Source organism: Hyla sarda, chromosome 7 (genome assembly GCF_029499605.1).
Source record: "Hyla sarda isolate aHylSar1 chromosome 7, aHylSar1.hap1, whole genome shotgun sequence".
NCBI classification, from domain to species: domain Eukaryota; kingdom Metazoa; phylum Chordata; class Amphibia; order Anura; family Hylidae; genus Hyla; species Hyla sarda.
Genome location: NC_079195.1, coordinates 223,782,726 through 223,802,494, shown reverse-complemented (window position 1 = coordinate 223,802,494; position 19,769 = coordinate 223,782,726). Strand labels below are relative to the sequence as shown.

General features: G+C 40.7%; 1 protein-coding gene across 4 annotated transcripts in view; it reads left to right on the top strand.

Moving 5' to 3' along the window:
• The window catches only part of ROR1 (receptor tyrosine kinase like orphan receptor 1), a 318,627-nt gene that overhangs the window by 279,989 nt on the left and 18,869 nt on the right, over window positions 1–19,769 (top strand). For all 4 annotated transcript variants that reach the window (XM_056532850.1, XM_056532852.1, XM_056532851.1 and 1 more), the window contains exons 5-8: window positions 5,137–5,264; window positions 7,915–8,232; window positions 12,082–12,327; window positions 15,571–15,782. In XM_056532850.1, the coding sequence (XP_056388825.1) occupies window positions 5,137–5,264; window positions 7,915–8,232; window positions 12,082–12,327; window positions 15,571–15,782 (904 nt within the window). The remainder of the gene's footprint in view (window positions 1–5,136; window positions 5,265–7,914; window positions 8,233–12,081; window positions 12,328–15,570; window positions 15,783–19,769) is intronic.

Here is a 19,769-nt window from a genome sequence, read left to right as displayed (position 1 = left end):
ATGCTGCTCCAGTGTCACCGTATCACTTCCCTCGGCTCGTTCTTAGCGGCGTAAGATTCCTGCCTAATGGGCAAAGCTCTCGGTCCCAGATCTGACCCGGCGCCAATTCTGAAAGCAAGCATTAACTTTTCGCCTGCCACGCCTGCCGCAAAGCAAATTTCCAGTACAATGCTCAAGATTGTGTCCAGTCAGAATATAACTTTATACTTTGCTTTACTTATTTTGCAGTGAAAAGCTTAAAGGGGTACTCTGAAGGATAAAAGGTCTTTAATTTTTTTATTTTTAATGAACTAGCTCCCGAGCAAGCCCCTATAGTGCATATATCAGTGGTCTCAAACTGTGGCCCTCCAGATGTTGCAAAACTCCAACTCCCAGCATGCCCGGACAGCCGTTGGCTGTCCGGGCATGCTGGGAGTTGAAGTTTTGCAACATCTGGAGGGCCACAGTTTGAGACCACTGGCACATCTATTGGAAACCCTTCTGGTCCTTCTTTACTCTAGGACCTCTACCATCCATGATAGGACTTCGAGGACTTGACCCACCAACAAGAGGTCCTGGAGTTACTCACTTAAAGGGGTACTCCGGTAGAAAACAATTGTTTTCAAGTCAACTGGTGCCAGAAAGTTATACAGATTTGTAAATGACTTCTATATAAAAATCTTAATCCTTCCAGTACTTATCAGCTGCTGTATGCTCCGCAAGAAGTTGTGTACTTCTTTCCAGTCTGACCACAGTGCTCTCTGCTGACACCTCTGTCCATGTCAAGAACTGTCCAGAGCAGGAGAGGTTTGCTATAATGATTTTCTCCTTCTCTGGATAGTTCCTGATCTGGACAGAGGTGTCAGCAGAGAGCACTGTGGTCAGACTGGAAAGAACTACACAACTTCCTGTGGAACATACAGCAGCTGATAAGTACTGGAAGGATTAGGATTTTTATGTAGAAATAATTTACAAATCCCCATAGCAAACCTCTCCTGCTCCAGACAGTTCCTAAAATGGACAGAGGTGTCAGCAGAGAGCACTGTGGTCAGACTGAAAAGGAAATTCCAAAAGAAAATAACTTCCTGTGGAGCAAATAGAAGCTGATAAGTACTGGAAGGATTAAGATTTTTTTAATAGAAGTAATTTACAAATTTGTTTAACTTTCTGGCACCAGTTTTCCAGGGGAGTACCCCTTTAAAGGAGAGCTCCGGTGGAAACAAGTAGAAAACAAATGTTTTCAAATCAACTGGTGTCTGAAAGTTACGGTAAACAGATTTGCAAATAACTTCTATTGAAAAATCTTAATGCTTCCAGTACTTATTAGCTGCTGTATAAAACAGAAATTTGTGAATTTCTTTTCTGTCTGACAACATTGCTCTCTGCTGACACCTCTGTCCGTGTCAGAATCATATCCCCATAGAAAACCTCTCCTGCTGTGGACAGTTCCTAACATGGACAGAGGTGTCAGCAGAGAGCACTGTTGTCAGAACTGCACAACTTCCTCTGGAGCATACAGCAGCTGATAAGTACTGGAAGGATCAAGATTTTGAAATAGAAGTAATTTACAAAATTGTATAATTTTCTGACGCCAGTTGAGTTAAAAAAAAACATTTTTCTTCCTCCAGAGTGCCCCTTTAAGGTTTAGTATGTTTTATGCAACAGTTACATCCGGAGCTGCATTCAAATTTCCACTGACTTACTGCAAGCTTATAATTCTCTGCTACCCTCAGTGTGATATTAGACACCAACCTCAACGTCAGTGTTCTCCAACCGGTGTCTTTTGGACCTATTCCAAAAACTACAACTCCCATCATGCCCTGCCAGCCTATGGTAGCTGTATTCTGCAGCAGCTGGAGAGCCCCAGGATGGATAACATTGCTCTACATCAGTGGTCTCCAAACTGGGACCCTTTAAGATGAGGCAAAACTACAACTCCCAGCATGCCCGGACAGCAGTTGGCTGTCCGAGCTTGCTGGGAGTTATAGTTTTGCAACATCTGGAGGTCCATAGTTTGGAGACCACTGCTACATAATTAATAACATTTATTTGCATTGTAGAACAGTTCCCCTATTATGTACATAAACTTGTATATATTTGTAAACAATGAAAAGTTCTACAGCTTTGTAATATATATTGCGTTTAAAGGAGTTATCCAGGGAAAAACTGTTTTTTATATATCGACTGGCTCTAGAAAGTTAAACAGATTTGTAAATTACTTCCAATAAAAAAATCTTAATCCTTTCAGTACTTATGAGCTGCTGAAGTTGAGTTGTTCTTTTCTGTCTAAGTGCTCTCTGATGACACGTGTCTCGGGAACTGTCCAGAGTAGAAGCAAATCCCCATAGCAAACCTCTTCTACTCTGTGCAGTTCCTGAGACAGACAGAGATGTCAGCAGAGAGCACTGTTTCCAGACAGATATGAACAACTCAACTTCAGTAGCTGATAATTATTGGAAGGATTAAGATTTTTTTAATAGAAGTAATTTACAAATCTGTTTAACTTTCTGGAGCCAGTTGATCTAAAAAATAAAAGTTTTTTCCTGGAATACCCCTTTAAGGCTGCGTTCACACGGCCGTCTAGACCCGTCCCGTCCCGTTCTTTTCCCGTCAAAAAATAAAAACGGACTTTAATAAAAATAAACGGACAATAATGGATGCAAACGGATGCTAGCCATATGAACCCGTTATTGTTCTGTTAATAAACCCCCCAAAAATATTTTCTTTTGTTCTGAGCTCAGAAGTAAATAAAAACGGATCAAAAAACGGATGCAAACGGATGACATTAAAGGCTCATCTGTTTTCCATAGACTTCAATGCTAAATTTACTGCATTCGTTTTTCTACCATTTTTTTTTCCGACGGAAGAAAAATACAGCATGCGCCGTTTTTTCTGCCATAAAAAAAAACGGAAATGAGTGCAGACGGGTACAAACGGATATAAACGGATTGTAAAAAAAATCCCATTGACATGAATGGGATTTTTTTCAAACCATTTTTAATCCGTTTACAGCCTGCAAGAACGGTACCGGAACGGTGATTAAAAAAAACAGAGACAGACAGCCGTGTGAACGCACCCTGACCTCCTCACCATTTCAAGATCTCTGCTTGCTGTCACAGAACTGGAACAATATCATTTATATAAAAAGGGTAAAAACCCTGCTACAATTGTATCCAGTCCAATCCTTATTTACACTGATACATTGTAACAAGGTATCACCCCGGAAACAGAATATTAATCGGGTTTTCCAATCAACAACACTGTTTCCCAACCGGGGTGCCTCCAGCTGTTGCAAAACTACAACTCCCAGCATGCACGGACAGCCGTTGGCTGTCCGTGCATGCTGGGAGTTGTAGTTTTGCAACAGCTGGAGACACACTGGTTGGGGAAACATTGCTCTTTTCCTAGGATAGTGCAAGATTTCGACTCCCAGCATGCCTGCAACATGGTGCTGATATAGTAGGATGAATTAGGATTCCTCACTATGCTCTTAATACTATGCAGTGTAGTGTTTCCCAACCATGGTGCCCCCAGCTGTTTCAAAACTACAAGTCTCAGCTTGCCTGTACAGCCAAAGGCTGCCCAGGCATGCTCGGAGTTGTCGTTTTGCAACAGCTGGAGGCACATAGTTGGATAAAGCTGCAGTAGGGATATAGTTTGAACTTGATGGACTCTTTTTTGTAACCTTATGACTTATGTAACTCTATGCCTGTCTTTTTAAGGACCGGGACAGATAAAAAACACAAGAACATCTGTTATCGGACACATTGACACTATATGGCGGATGAATGAATGGATTAACAAAATTTATGGTCCGAGGCTGACGGTCTCCTAATGCTAAGATTCACTGATGTTAGAAAGTGTTAAGGGCAGTAAATCACAATGTGAACCAGGCTTACAACCTCTACTTCAGTGCTTCCCAAACAGAGTGTCTCCAGCTGTGGCAAAACTACAACTCCCATCATGCCTGGACAGCCTTAGGCCAGTGTTTCCCAACCAGTGTACCTCCAACTGTTGCAAAACTACAACTCCCAGCATGCCTGGACAACCTTAGGCCAGTGTTTTCTGGCCAGTGTGCCTCCAGCTGTTGCAAAACTATAACTCCCAGCATGCCTGGACAGCCTTAGGCCATTGTTTCCTAACCAGTGTGCCTCCAGCTGTTGCAAAACTACAACTCCCAGCATGCCTGGACAACCTTAGGCCAGTGTTTCCCAACCAGTGTACCTCCAACTGTTGCAAAACTACAACTCCCAGCATGCCTGGATAACCTTAGGCCAGTGTTTTCTGGCCAGTGTACCTCCAACTGTTGCAAAACTACAACTCCCAGCATGCCTGGACAACCTTAGGCCAGTGTTTTCTGGCCAGTGTGCCTCCAGCTGTTGCAAAACTATAACTCCCAGCATGCCTGGACAGCCTTAGGCCATTGTTTCCTAACCAGTGTGCCTCCAGCTGTTGCAAAACTACAACTCCCAGCATGCCTGGACAACCTTAGGCCAGTGTTTCCCAACCAGTGTACCTCCAACTGTTGCAAAACTACAACTCCCAGCATGCCTGGATAACCTTAGGCCAGTGTTTTCTGGCCAGTGTTCCTCCAGCTGTTGCAAAACTACAACTCCCAGCATGCCTGGACAACCTTAGACCAGTGTTTTCTAACCAGTGTGCCTCCAGCTGTTGCAAAACTACAACTCTCAGCATGTCTGGACAACCTTAGGCCAGTGTTTTCTAACCAGTGTGCCTCCAGCTGTTGCAAAACTACAACTCCCAGCATGCCTGGACAACCTAAGGCCAGTGTTTTCCAATCATTGTATCTCCGACTGTTGCAAAACTACAACTCTCAGCATGACCCGGATAGCCTTCAGCTGTCTGGGCATGTTGGGCGTTGTAGTTTGGCAACAGCTGAGGACACCCTAGTTGGGAAACACTGCACCACATACTATCAACAGTATACTGAGGAATCTTAATTTATCTCACTATATCAAAGCCTTTTGCAGAACTACAATTCCCATCATGCCCTGACATATATATTGGTGATTCCTGTAGCCTTTCTGCTCCGTTCTTGTATTGCGCAACATAATACTATTGTGCCGCTTCACGTCTTGTTTTGTGGCGCTCCCTAGTGGTGGATCCCAGTTCTCATCTTTCCTATTGTCTCACCAGGGACGAGTTCGAAGAAGATGGATACTGCCAGCCGTACAGAGGAATCGCCTGCGCCCGGTTTATCGGGAACAGAACCATCTACATGGAATCTCTGCACATGCAAGGAGAAATAGAAAACCAGATCACCGGTACGGAAACAGATCAAGAAATCCGACGTAGTGAAGTGTCTGTAATGTATATATGCTACGTGATATCACTTCACTTTCCCAGAGCCCTGAATGGCACATTTGCCGGTTTTTGCATGTACAGCTTACTTCCAAGAACCAAAACCTTTTTTATTTACATCTACATGGCCATATAAGGAAATAAAAAAGGAAAAAAAAAAAAAATATATATATATATATATATATATATATATATAGTTTATATGTATAGTTTATATAGATAGATATGAGATAGATATGAGATAGATAGATAGATAGATAGATATGAGATAAATAGATAGATAGATATGAGATAGATAGATAGATATGAGATAGATATATTGATATGAGATAGATAGATAGATATGAGATAGATATGAGATAGATATGAGATAGATAGATAGATATGAGATAGATAGATAGATATGAGATAGATATATTGATATGAGATAGATAGATAGATAGATATAGATGAGATAGATAGATATAGATACGCATATATAGATAGATATAGATATACAGATAAAGATAGATATATACACGCATATATAGATAGATATAGATATACAGATAAAGATAGATATATACACGCATATATAGATAGATATAGATATACAGATATATATATAGATAGATATGTAAAAATAAAAAATAATAAAAGAATAAGTACTGTACAGATGTAACAGAGTAAACTGTTAACTCTGCTACATCTTTTTTTTTTTTTATTCATATATTTTCTTTTTTTTTTTCATCTTTTTTTTCTTTCTTTTGTTCACTGATGAAATGCTTTGGTATACTCAGTATAAATCACTAAAACGTAGAAACTAATAGGGTGGTTCTACATGGATCACTATTTGCATAAACAAATCATCCATCATATAAGTATCAAAAAATATACTCAGTATAGTAGCAGAGGCAGCTCTCTCCCTCATCAGCCTAAACAGAGCTTGGGCTCAACTTTAGGGATGGGGTTATAAAATGGTGCTCATGTTAGTGCAGTGCCTAAGAGGCGGAGCATGACACCGAGATTCAAGGAACACCAAAGAGAAAATCTTGTGTCATGTCTGCCCCCTGCAGGCTCTACCCTAGGAATGACAGTTTATCCAAAGGATAGGGGATAAGATGTATGATTGCAGGGGTCCCGCCGCTGGGACCACCACGATCTCTGTGCAGCACCCAGCATTCCGTACTAGGCGCTGCCTCCGAGATGTCATGGCCACGCCCCCCATCTTGACATCATGCCACGCCCCCTTGGGAGGGGGGCGTGACGGGGGCTGCACCAAGATCACGGGGTCTCAGTGGCGGGACCCCTGCGATCAGACATCTTATCCCCTATACTTTGGATAGTGGATAAAATGTATAAAGCCGGAATACCCCTTTAAGGAACAGTACAGGATAGGTAGGTACAGATGAAGGTCTCCCAGCAGGGGTCCTCTTTATCTTAAAATTCCGATTCCGAGGAGTTGCCTGGACTCTTGATAGCTCTACAATTTTATTTTATTTATTTATTATTTATTTTATTTATTTATGTATTTATTATTTTTTTATTTATTTTAAAGGAGATATCTCATGGATAAAAACTTTATAAATTAAAAAATGTCTACAGTTTAGATTGTGGGGGTTCTAAGCGCTGGGCCCCCCGCGATCTCCTGTATGAAGCCTTGGCTCTCCCCTGGAGCGGCGCGTCACGACCCCCGCCCGAAGTGGTGGCAGCCACACCCCCTCCATATATCTCTATGGGAGAGACTAACATGGCCGAACAGCACTCCCATTAAGATATATGGAGGGGGCGTGGTGACCCCCTCACCGGGGGGAGAGTCGGGGGTCCATACCGGAGATCAGGGGGAGCCCTAGAGCTCGGACCCCCTGCGATCTAAAACGTATCCCCTATATGGGAGATAGGGATACCTTTTTATCCATGAGACCACTCTACTTCGGGGTCTGGACCAAGATCGCGGGGGTCCCAGCAGCTGGACCCCTGCGATCAGATATCTTATCCCCTATCCTTTGGATAGTGGATAAAATTTATAAATCCAGAATACCCCTTTAAAGGGGTACTCCGGTGAAAAGCTTTTTTTCTTCTGACCATTTTATCAACCATGCATAGCAGATGTATGCTAAGGGCAGCATGGTGGCTCAGTGGTTAGCACTGCTGCCTTGTAGTGCTGGGGACTTGGGTTCAAATCCCACTAAGGACAACAATAAATAAAGCGTTGTTATTATTATAATAACGTCAGCAGAGAGAACTGTGGTCGTGATGTCATCAGAGAGCATTCCAAAAAGAAAAGAATTTCCTCTGTAGTATTCAGCAGCTAATAAGTACAGGAAGGATTAAGATTTTTTTAATAGAAGTAATTTACAAATATGTTTAACTTTCTGCCACCAGTTGATTTAAAAGAAAAAAGGTTTTCACCGGAGTACCCCTTTAAGGAACGGTGGAGGATAGGTAGGTACAGATGAAGGTCTCCCGGCAAGGATCCTCTTTATCTTAAAATTCCGATTTGTGGCCGTATGGCCACAAATCGGAATTTTAAGATAAAGAGGATCCAAGATAAAGAGGATCCTTGCCGGATGACCTTCATCTGTACCTACCTATCCCGTTTTCTGGTTTACTGACCCATTTCTCCTATTTCAGCCGCCTTCACCATGATCGGCACCTCCAATCACCTATCGGATAAATGCTCTCAGTTCGCCATCCCGTCTCTCTGCCACTACGCCTTCCCATACTGCTCCGAAACATCCTCCTCGCCTAAACCGCGAGACCTGTGTCGGGATGAGTGCGAGATCCTGGAGAACGTCCTGTGTCAGGCCGAGTACATCTTCGCCAGATCCAACACTATGATTTTAAGGACATTAAAGCTGCCCAACTGCGAGGACCTTCCGCAGCCAGACAGCCCCGAGGCCAGCAACTGTATCCGGATCGGCATCCCAATGACGGACCCCATCAACAAAAGTAAGTGGCGGCCACCATGACCTCATCCCAGAGGCAGGTAGTCATTTGTACAGTTCATCTCAAGGTTCTTCTTACTCAGCCTGCCAAAAAAATATGTGCATTGGATTAAAGCTTAACAAATTCCCCGTAACCCTCTGCAAACGTACCAACCACACCGAGGACCGCGCCAGAACCTCACATTCACAATTGGGCGCTTGTTCTTGCCTCAAATTTTATATATATATATAGTTTTTTTCCCCTGTGGTTCCTATGGTTGAGTAAGTACAATGATGTTCTCACGTAGGATTTTGAAGATATTCTTAGTTCACGTCCTCGCACAATGGCTTCCGAATTACAGCCACGTGCCCCCCTTCCTAAACGCCATATTCCATAAGTTACTGCGATTGTGATTTAAAACAAAAAATTTGTTTTATTTTAATTTTTTTTTTAAATAGCCTATATATTCTAATTTAAAGGGGTTATCCAGGAAGAAAGTTAAACAGATTTGTAAATTACTTCTATTAAAAAATCTTAATCCTTTCAGTACTTATGAGCTTCTGAAGTTTAGGTTGTTCTTTTCTGTCTAAGTAATCTCTGATGACACGTGTCTCGGGAACCGCCCAGTTTAGAAGAGGTTTGCTATGGGAATTTGCTTCTAAACTGGGCATTTCCCGAGACACGTGTCATCAGAGAGCACTTAGACAGAAAAGAACAACCTTAACTTCAGAAGCTCATAAGTACTGAAAGGATTAAGATTTTTTAATAGAAGTAATTTACAAATCTGTTTAACTTTCTGGAACCAGTTGATATATAACAAAAAAAGTTTTTTCCTGGAATACCCCTTTAAAGGAGTTGTCTGGACTCTTGATAGCTTTACAATTTTATTTTATTTATTTAATTATTATTATTATTTATTATATTTATTTATTTATTATTATTATTTATTTTATTTATTTATTATAATTCTATTTATTTATTTATTTATTTTTATTTATTTATTTAATTTTTAAAGGAGATATCTCAAGGATAAAAATTTTATACATTTTAAAACTTATACATTTTAGATTGTGGGGGGGTCTGAGCGCTGCCCCCCCCCCGCGATCTCCTGTATGGAGCCTTGGCTCTCCCCTGGAGCTGCGCATCACGGACCCCGCCCGAAGTGGTGGCAGCCACTGCCACGTCCCCTCCATATATCTCTATGGGAGAGATTAAGATGGCCGAACAGCTCTCCCATTGAGATATATAGAGCGGGTGTGGCGACCCACACTTCGGGCGGAGGTCGTGACATGGGGGGGGGGGGGGGAGAGTCAGGGCTCCATACAGGAGATTTTTTTTATATATCAACTGGCTCCGGAAAGTTAAACAGATTTGTAAATTACTTCTGTTAAAAAATCTTAATCCTTCCAATAGTTATTAGCTTCTGAAGTTGAGTTGTTGTTTTCTGTCTAACTGCTCTCTGATGACTCACGTCCCGGGAGCTGTGCAGTTCCTATGGGGATATTCTCCCATCATGCACAGCTCCCGGGACGTGACATCATCATTGAGCAGTTAGACAGAAAACTTCAGAAGCTAATAACTATTGGAAGGATTAAGATTTTTTAATGGAAGTAATTTACAAGTCTGTTTAATTTTCCGGAGCCAGTTGATATATATAAAAAAGGTTTTGCCTGGAATACCCCTTTAATGGGGAGAGGAGAGAAAGCCGCTGCCAGACACCTCTGATGACGGCTCATCCCCCTAAGAACTAAAGGATCAGGCAATTGAAATACAAAAAATTTTTTTATAGAAACATTTTTTTCCACCAGCGTACCCCTTTAAAGGGGTACACCGGTGCAAAATTTTTTTTTTTTTAAATCAACTGGTGCCAAAAAGTTGAACAGATTTCTAAATGACTTCTATTTAAAAATCTTAATCCTTCCAGTACTTATCAGCTGCTGTATGCTCCACAGGAAGTTCTTTTCTTTTTTAATTTCCTGTCTGAACACAGTGCTCTCTACTGACACCTCTGTCCATGTCAGGAACTGTCCAGATCAGGAACAAATCCCCATAGCAAACCTCTCCTGCTCTGGACAGTTCCTGACATGGACAGAGGTGTCAGCAGAGAGCACTGTGGTCAGACAGAAAAGAAATTCAAAAAGAAAAGAACTTCCTCTGTAGTATACAGCAGCTAAGAAGTACTGGAAGAATTAAGATTTTTAAATAGAAGTAATTTACAAATCTTTTTAACTTTCTGGCACCAGATGATTTAAAAAAAACAAAAAAAAAAAAACAATTCCACCGGAGTACCCCTTTAAGCTGCTCAGCACTATAACCTTTGGGACACAGTTTGCTGTGGCTTTTCCTTGTCCAGAATTTTGGTGTGAACATAATCCTAAGGTTGTTGTAACATGCAGAGCGATCACGCGCCGTTTACGTCTCTGGAATACTACGGCAATTAAATTAAATAATGTATTTTTTCGCTTGCAGATCTTACCATCACATGTTAAGGAATAGTTAGGAGACCCGGCTCTTGATCACGGCAATTTGATATCTGCTACAAACCACTGACTCAATCGTTTCATTATGTTACATAATCGGCCGTACGCACAGCAACACATGGCTCTTATTTTACTACATACCACAAGATGACGGTCAGCGTCGTCCATGGCAACCAATCCGGAGGCCCTTCTTCAGTTCTCTTGCTCTGGACCGGTGGTCTCCAAACTGCAGACCTCCAATTGCTGCAAAACTACAACTCCCAGCATTCCCGGACAGCCGTTGGCTGTCCGGGCATGCTGGGAGTTGTAGTTTTGCAACATCTGGAGGGCCACAGTTTGTAGACCACTGCTATAGACCCTTGGGAGCTGATCTGTAATTGGTCGGATTCTACACCATGTGTTCCTATATATCTATGTGTATGTGTATATATATATATATATATATATATATATATATATATATATATTAATAATGAAAAACAATAGTAAAAAAATAATATAGTATTAATAATAATAATAAAAAAAAAATATATAGATATATAAATTAATATTTAATATGTAAATACAATGGAAAAGATCGCAGCACATGTAAAAAATTCCATAAAGTGTGACATTTCTGAGGCCTCTCACCTCCTTTCTCAAGCCTATATATATATATATATATATATATATATATATATGTATATATATATATATATATATATATATATATATAGATAAATATAAATATATATTTGTGTGTGTATATATATATATATATATACACACAAATAAAATACAGTTATATTTATTTATTATATATATAGATAAACGTAAATATATATATATATAATAAATAAATATGAATGTATTTTATTTGTATATATATATATATATACATAAATATATATAATGTGTATATATATATATATATATATATATATATATACACACATATATATATTTTATCTATATATATATATATATATATAATCTATATATATACAGTATATTTGCTATTATTTTATTTTTTTACTATTGTTTTTTCATTATTATTGTTATTATTATTAGAGATGAGCGAACTTACAGTAAATTCGATTCGTCACGAGCTTCTCGGCTCGGCAGTTGATGACTTTATCCTGCATAAATTAATTCAGCTTTCAGGTGCTCCGGTGGACTGGAGAGTCTCCCAGGACTGTATCCACCTTTTCCAGCCCACCGGAGCACCTGAAAGCTGAACTAATTTATGCAGGATAAAGTCAGCAACCGCCGAGCCGAGAAGTTTGTGACGAATCGAATCACTGTAAGTTCGCTCATCTCTAATAATTATTATTTTTTAATATATTTAATTTTGTTATTATTTTATCTTATAATATTTAAATTTATCTATATAATGTTCCCCTTCTCATTGCAGACCATAAATGCTACAACAGTTCCGGGGTCGACTACCGAGGCACGGTGAGCGTCACCAAGTCGGGGCGACAGTGTCAGCCGTGGAACTCGCAGTACCCGCACACTCACGCGTTTAACGCCATGCGCTACCCAGAGCTCAACGGGGGTCATTCCTACTGCAGGAATCCCGGAAATCAGAGAGAAGCCCCCTGGTGCTTCACATTAGACGAAAACGTCAAGCACGAGGTGTGCGACATTCCGGCATGTGGTAAGCGATTACTAACCTTGTATCTGATGTTAACAAGTAGGAGACGTAGAAAATGCAATATGAACCTGCCCCGTAACGTAAAGCATTATTGATTGCTATATAGACTGTTAGGCTTTGCTTTCCCTGCAGGGGGAGCTGTAGGAAGAGTAAAGAGCTAAAACAGTGCCCCGTGTGGTGAACTAGGGGCAGGACTATAATTTTTGAAAATCTGTGGACATCCTGGCATCAGAAAATTATATTTAAATCCAACAATTGCCCCAAGACATATAACTTACTAATATAGTGTTGTCACAAATTGTGCAGGCTTCAGCAAGTTTTTGCTTGAAATTTCCCTGACCGTAAGTAACATAGTCTTCTCATTGCAGTGTGATGTTGTCTCCCCTTCTCCTGACAGGAAGTTGTGTAGTCCTCTCATTGTCAGTGTGGTGTTCTGTCAACAGCTCCCTTCCTCCTTCCTCTTTCCTGACAGGAAGTTGTGTTGCCCTCTCATTGTCAGTATAGTGTTGTCTCAGCAGCTCCACAGCTCCTCCCCATCTCTTGACGGGAAGTTGTGTTGCCAGTGTGGTATTGTCTCCACAGCTCCTCGGTTACGCTCTCCTTCCTGACAGGAAGTTATCTAGTCCTCCTATTGTTAGTGTGGTGTTCTCTCAACAGCTCCCTTCCTCCTTCCTCTCTCCTGACAGGAAGTTGTGTTGCCCTCTCATTGTCAGTATAGTGTTGTCTCAGCAGCTCCACAGCTCCTCCCCATCTCTTGAAAGGAAGTTGTGTTGACAATGTGGTATTGTCTCCACAGCTCCTCTGCTACTCTCTCCTTCCTGACAGGAAGTTATCTAGTCCTCCTATTGTTAGTGTGGTGTTGCCTTAGTCACTCCCTGCCCCCTGCCTCTTTACTGACAGGAAGTTGTGTAGTCCTCTCATTGTATGAGTGATGTTCTCTCAAGACATCAAAAAATACACTTGCATTGCTTGAATACACTCAAAGTGATAGACTTAGAACAGAGCAGAGACTACTGCCACCCGAACTGTGTTCAGAGTAGCACCATCTCCCTGTCATATACCCTTTTCCCTCTATTTGGAGGGCCCCCCTAGGTGTCATGATGAGGGATGGCAAATGCTTTGGCAGATGCCTTCAGTCAATTCATTCCATTTGAATCCCTTGATGTAATGCAGCATTTCCCCTGTAGTGGCCGCTGCAGGGAAAATGAGCAGCTGATGCAACTTCCTCCAGAAAAATGAGAGTCAGAAATGTGTTGATCAGCTGATCGCTTACTTATTAAAGAGATTTTCTGAAATGATTTAAAGGGGTATTCCACTGCCCCAGTGTTTGGAACATTTAGTGTGGGCTTTGGGGGTCGCCACGTCCCTCGTGATCGTCCCTCGTGACGTCACAACACGCCCCCTGTGACGTCACGCCACACCCCCTCAACGCAAGTCTATGGGAAGGGGCGTGGCGGTCGCCACGCCCCTCCCATAGACTTGCATTGAGGGGGTGTGACGTTGCGACCCCCGAAAGCCCGCACCCAGCATTCAAAACTAAATGTTCCGAACGCTGGGGCAGTGGAGTACCCCTTTAACACCTGTAATATACTTTTATATACTTTTCAGCACCTTTCCCTAATAGTAGCAATAAATCTTTTCTAACAGACTAGATAAATCAGTATTTTTTCTGAGAACCCCCTTAACTGGCCCAGTGGGATCCATTTCCAGTAATGGGTCGGGGGACCCCCTGCATGCTCTCGGCTTTCCCCCAGTAGCACATACCATACACATGACCCTCTTCTGGAAGTTTGATACGTTCCTTTATCGTGGAGAGAGGGCGGCTCCTGTTTCGTGTTAGCCCAGCTACTGTGCCGGTGGGATGCCGCTGCCCCTGGACACAGGCGGCCTTTGTAATACATGAAAACCGAGCCGTGTCGAAGAACTGCGCGCAGCCGCGATCTGAAAGCCACAACATCTCAAACAGGAAATTCCCCAACAAGGCAAAGCTTCACCGCTTCTCCATGTGTGCACCAAATCCCGAAATTACATCAAATATTCTCACTGTAGATGTTTACAGGGAAAGAAAATATCCGTACCGATATCTCAGGGCCAAAGCGTTTCTACCATTGCGGAAGGGCCCCGGTTATGGCTCTAATTGGTCCCATTACTGTCTGTTTCCCATCTGTGACCCTGTGGTTTCTCTTTACAATGGTGACACTATACTTGCTGGAAGGCCAATGTACGGTATATTTCAGCGTTACTGCAGCTCGGAATATGTCAGATGGATCAGCCGCTACATTTGTTACATTTTTTTTATTGACCAGATAGATATATCTAAAATTAAAAATGAAGCAATTAAATTGTAAATAGTTTCCCTTAAAGAGTACCTGTCACCAAACCAAACTTTTAATATGTTGTTCCTTATGTAATTATAAGACTCTTTACTATTTACTTGCTGTTAAAATTCTCAACCTTTATATGTTTTTAATGTGATTGAAAAAACGGCCACTAGGTGGCTCTGTTTTGTTCCCTGCCACAAGTCAAACAGTTAGTTTGGTCTCCTCCCGGCCTGGCAGGAGACCAAAGTGTGTGCGGGGCATGGCGAGGCACAGCTCTCGCAGGCTTCAGTGACGTCGCGCCTGCTGGGGAACGCCCACTTTCTCCTGCCAGGAGCTCACACAATGTGAGCAAAGGGAACGGTATGATACACAGCTTTTTAAAGTTCTTTTTAAAAAAAAAGGGCAGGGGGGGGGTGTTAGGAGTAGTTAGGGAATATAATCTGAGTAAGTTTAGAAAATATGGTTTGATGACAGATACTTTTTAAATATTTCTTATTGCTCTATGTCTGCAGCTCCGGTGCAAAACTATGCGTCTATACGCATATGAGCATAGGGGTCAGAAGGGGAAGAGTGTATAACTGCAGGATAAGACTACACAGTGTTTGTTGTCTGTTACCATGGAGACACACAGGTCTGCATAGGAAGTGTTGAAACAAAACAATTCTTTAACCCCTTAAGGACTCAGGGTTTTTCCGTTTTTGCACTTTCGTTTTTTCCTCCTTACCTGAACATTGATGTAGATTTGGATCCACAAAAAGTCGCCATGACAAACTAAGTGCCTGTGAAAACTCAGAAAGTGACATCAGAATCCTGTGAATTACTTTCACATATTTCTTGTCGCCATAAATCTGTATCTTTATACATTGACTTTGAAGATCACCAGTGGGATCTTAACTTCGATTCACTTTGTGTTTTTACATATTAGATACCCAGGACTCTAAAGAAAAAAACAAAATGGAGATCCTCTACATCCTGGTTCCAAGTGTCACCATCCCGTTGGCCATCGCTTTGCTGTTTTTCTTCATTTGCATCTGTCGCAATAACCAGAAGACGTCTTCTCCCGCAGTGCAGCGACAACCCAAGCATGTCCGCGGCCAGAACGTTGAGATGTCCATGTTGAATGCATATAAACCAAAGGTAAGATATACTGCGTCCACTAGGTTCACTTAAAGGGGTACTCTGCCCCTAGACATCTTATCCTTTATGCAAAGGATCGGGGATAAGATGTCTGATCGGGGGGTCCCACCGCTGGAGACCCCTGCTATCTCCCTGCTGCACCCGGCATTTGTTTAGAGCGTCGGGTGAAGCGCCGGAGACTTGTGACTTCACTGTCACGCCCCGCTCGTGACGTCGCAGCCACGACCCCTGAATGCAAGTCTATGGGAGGGGGCGTGATGGCCGTCACGCCCCCTCCCATAGACTTCCATTTAGGGGGCTGGGTGTGACATCACAAGGGGGCAGAGTGTGACGTCACAAAACTCTGGCCCCGTAGTCGTGACCAGTGGTGGGACCCCCGCGATCAGATGCCTTAGGGCTGGAGTGCCCCTTAGGGCTCCTTCTTCGTTGACATCCGGACTGTCCATGATGGTATGGTCTCTGAAAAGACTGTGAATCAGCCTGCGGCAGTCCTGGATGGACATGTTCTCCCTCTTTAAAATGAGGCGATTCCTGGAAAGCCAAATAGCGTCCTTAAAACAGTTCATAAGGCGCTAGGCCTCCTGGATTGCCTCCACACCATTGGTCCCAGGGAACAGTCCGTAAAAGTACCGAATGCTCCTTCTGGGCACAGAGTCTCTGAGTTCGAGTTCCAGTGCATCCAACAGACGCAAAACTCTCCTTCCCTGGACAGTTCCTGATATGGACAGAGGTGTCAGCAGAGAGCACTGTGGTCAGTTTTTAAGAAGATTTTTTGAGAAGAAATTTACAAATCTGTTTAACGTTCTGGCACCAGTTGATTTAAAAAAAAAAAAAAAATTCCACTCGAGTACCCCTTTAAGCCACCACTCAGACAAGGTCTTGGGTCTTCCTTCTCATGGTCTATGGGGGTTCCAACAGTCGTAAGTGTTCTGGGGAGAGGGGAGATGCCGCTGCCAGACACCTCTGGTGGTTGCTCATCTACCTGAGAACAAAATGATTGATCATGTTAAAAGCCAACGTATCCCAGCGTTCACACCTCATTCGGAACAAAGATCCCGCTCATCTGACTATTCAGTGAAAAGTACAAATAGTCAATCAGACATTAAAGGGGTACTCCGCTGCTCAGCGTTTTTAACAAACTATTCCGAACGCTGCAGACAGCGCAGGAAGCTTGTGCCGTCATAGCCCCACCCCCTCATGATGTCACGCCCCGCCCCCTCAATGCAAGTCTATGGGAGGGGAGTGACAGCCGTCACGCCCCCTCTCATAGACTTGCATTGAGGGGGCAGGGCGTGATGCCATGAGGAGGCGGGGCTATGACGTCACAAGCTCCCGGCGCCGGCCCCAGCGTTCGGAACAGTTTGTTCCTAACGCTAAGCAGCGGAGTACCCCTTTAAACCCCCTATATCTTAAGAATAGGGGGAAGCATAGCAAGAAAGTAAAATCATCATTGCAATCAGGGCAGATGAGGCTATAAAATAGCGTAAAAATACTGACTTTTTTGGACTGACCACAGGTTCTCTTTAAAGGCAAATCTATCTGGTCACGGAAGAGCCGTCATCCAGTGAGAACCTGTTACCAATTATCACCATCTCAACCTCGTGTATAAATTTGATGCAGAATAATGTGCACTTATATGAACCCGACAGGCGCAAATATGATGTATAGACACAAAACGTGATTTGAAAAGAAAATCTAAATCTGATTTCATAACCGCAAACTCTTAATAAAATTACAATTTATTGTTCTGATTTTTCAGAAACAAAGACATCACTGCAAAAATATCCAATCATAACCTTCCTCCTATTCCAACATAATATGTGTCAAATACTGAAAGATACTGCAGTCAAATCTTACTATTACAGATGGAAAAATACCTTAATCTTAATGTATACGACCATAACCGCTATAATACTGCCTCATATGTACCAGAATATAACTACTATAATACTGCCCCTATATACAAGAATAAAACTACTATAATACTGCCCCTATATACAAGACTATAACTACTATAATACTGCTCCTATATACAAGAATATAACTACTATAATACTGCTCTTATATACAAGAATATAACTACTATAATACTGCTCCTATATACAAGAATATAACTACTATAATACTGCTCCTATATACAAGAATATAACTACTATGATACTGCCTCCTATATACAAGAATAAAACTACTATAATACTGCCCCCTATATACAAGAATACATCTACTGTAATACCGCTCCTATATACAAGAATATAACTACTATAATACTGCTCCTATATACAAGAATATAACTACTATAATACTGCTCCTATATACAAGAATATAACTACTATAATACTGCTCCTATATACAAGAATATAACTACTATAATACTGCTCCTATATACAAGAATATAACTACTATAATACTGCTCCTATATACAAGAATATAACTACTATAATACTGCTCCTATATACAAGAATATAACTACTATAATACTGCTCCTATATACAAGAATATAACTACTATAATACTGCTCCTATATACAAGAATATAACTACTATAATACTGCTCCTATATACAAGAATATATCTACTATAATGTTGCTCCTATATACAAGAATATAACTACTATAATACTGCTCCTATATACATGAATATACCTACTATAATACTGCTCCTATATACAAGAATATAACTACTATAATACTGCTCCTATATACAAGAATATAACTACTATAATACTGCTCCTATATACAAGAATATATCTACTATAATGCTGCTCCTATATACAAGAATAAAACTATTATAATACTGCCTCCTATATACAAGAATATAACTACTATAATACTGCTCCTATATACAAGAATATACCTACTATAATACTGCCCCTATATACAAGAATATAACTACTATAATACTGCCCCTATATACAAGAATATAACTACTATAATACTGCCCCTATATACAAGAATACAACTAATATAATACTGCCTCCTATATAGAAGAATATAACTACTATGATACTGCTCCTATATACAAGAATATAACTACTGTAATATTGCTCCTATATACAAGAATATACCTACTATAATACTGCCCCTATATACAAGAATATACCTACTATAATACTGCCCCTATATACAAGAATATACCTACTATAATACTGCCCCTATATACAAGAATATAACTACTATAATACTGCCCCTATATACAAGAATACAACTACTATAATACTGCCTCCTATATAGAAGAATATAACTACTATGATACTGCTCCTATATACAAGAATATAACTACTGTAATATTGCTCCTATATATAAGAATATACCTACTATAATACTGCCCCTATATACAAGAATATACCTACTATAATACTGCCCCTATATACAAGAATATACCTACTATAATACTGCCCCTATATACAAGAATATAACTACTATAATACTGCCCTTATATACAAGAATACAACTACTATAATACTGCCTCCTATATAGAAGAATATAACTACTATGATACTGCTCCTATATACAAGAATATAACTACTGTAATATTGCTCCTATATACAAGAATATACCTACTATAATACTGCCCCTATATACAAGAATATAACTACTATAATACCGCTCCTATATACAATAATATAACTACTATAATACTGCTCCTATATACAAGAATATAACTACTATAATACTGCTCCTATATACAAGAATATAAAACTACTATAATACTGCCTCCTATATACAAGAATATATAACTACTATAATACTGCTCTTATATACAAGAATATATAACTACTATAATACTGCTCCTATATACAAGAATATAGCAACTATAATGCTGCTCCTATATACAAGAATATAACTACTATAATACTGCTCCTATATACAAGAATATAACTACTATAATACTGCTCCTATATACTGTACAAGAATATAACTACTATAATACTGCTCCTATATACAAGAATATAAATACTATAATACTGCTCCTATATACAAGACTATAA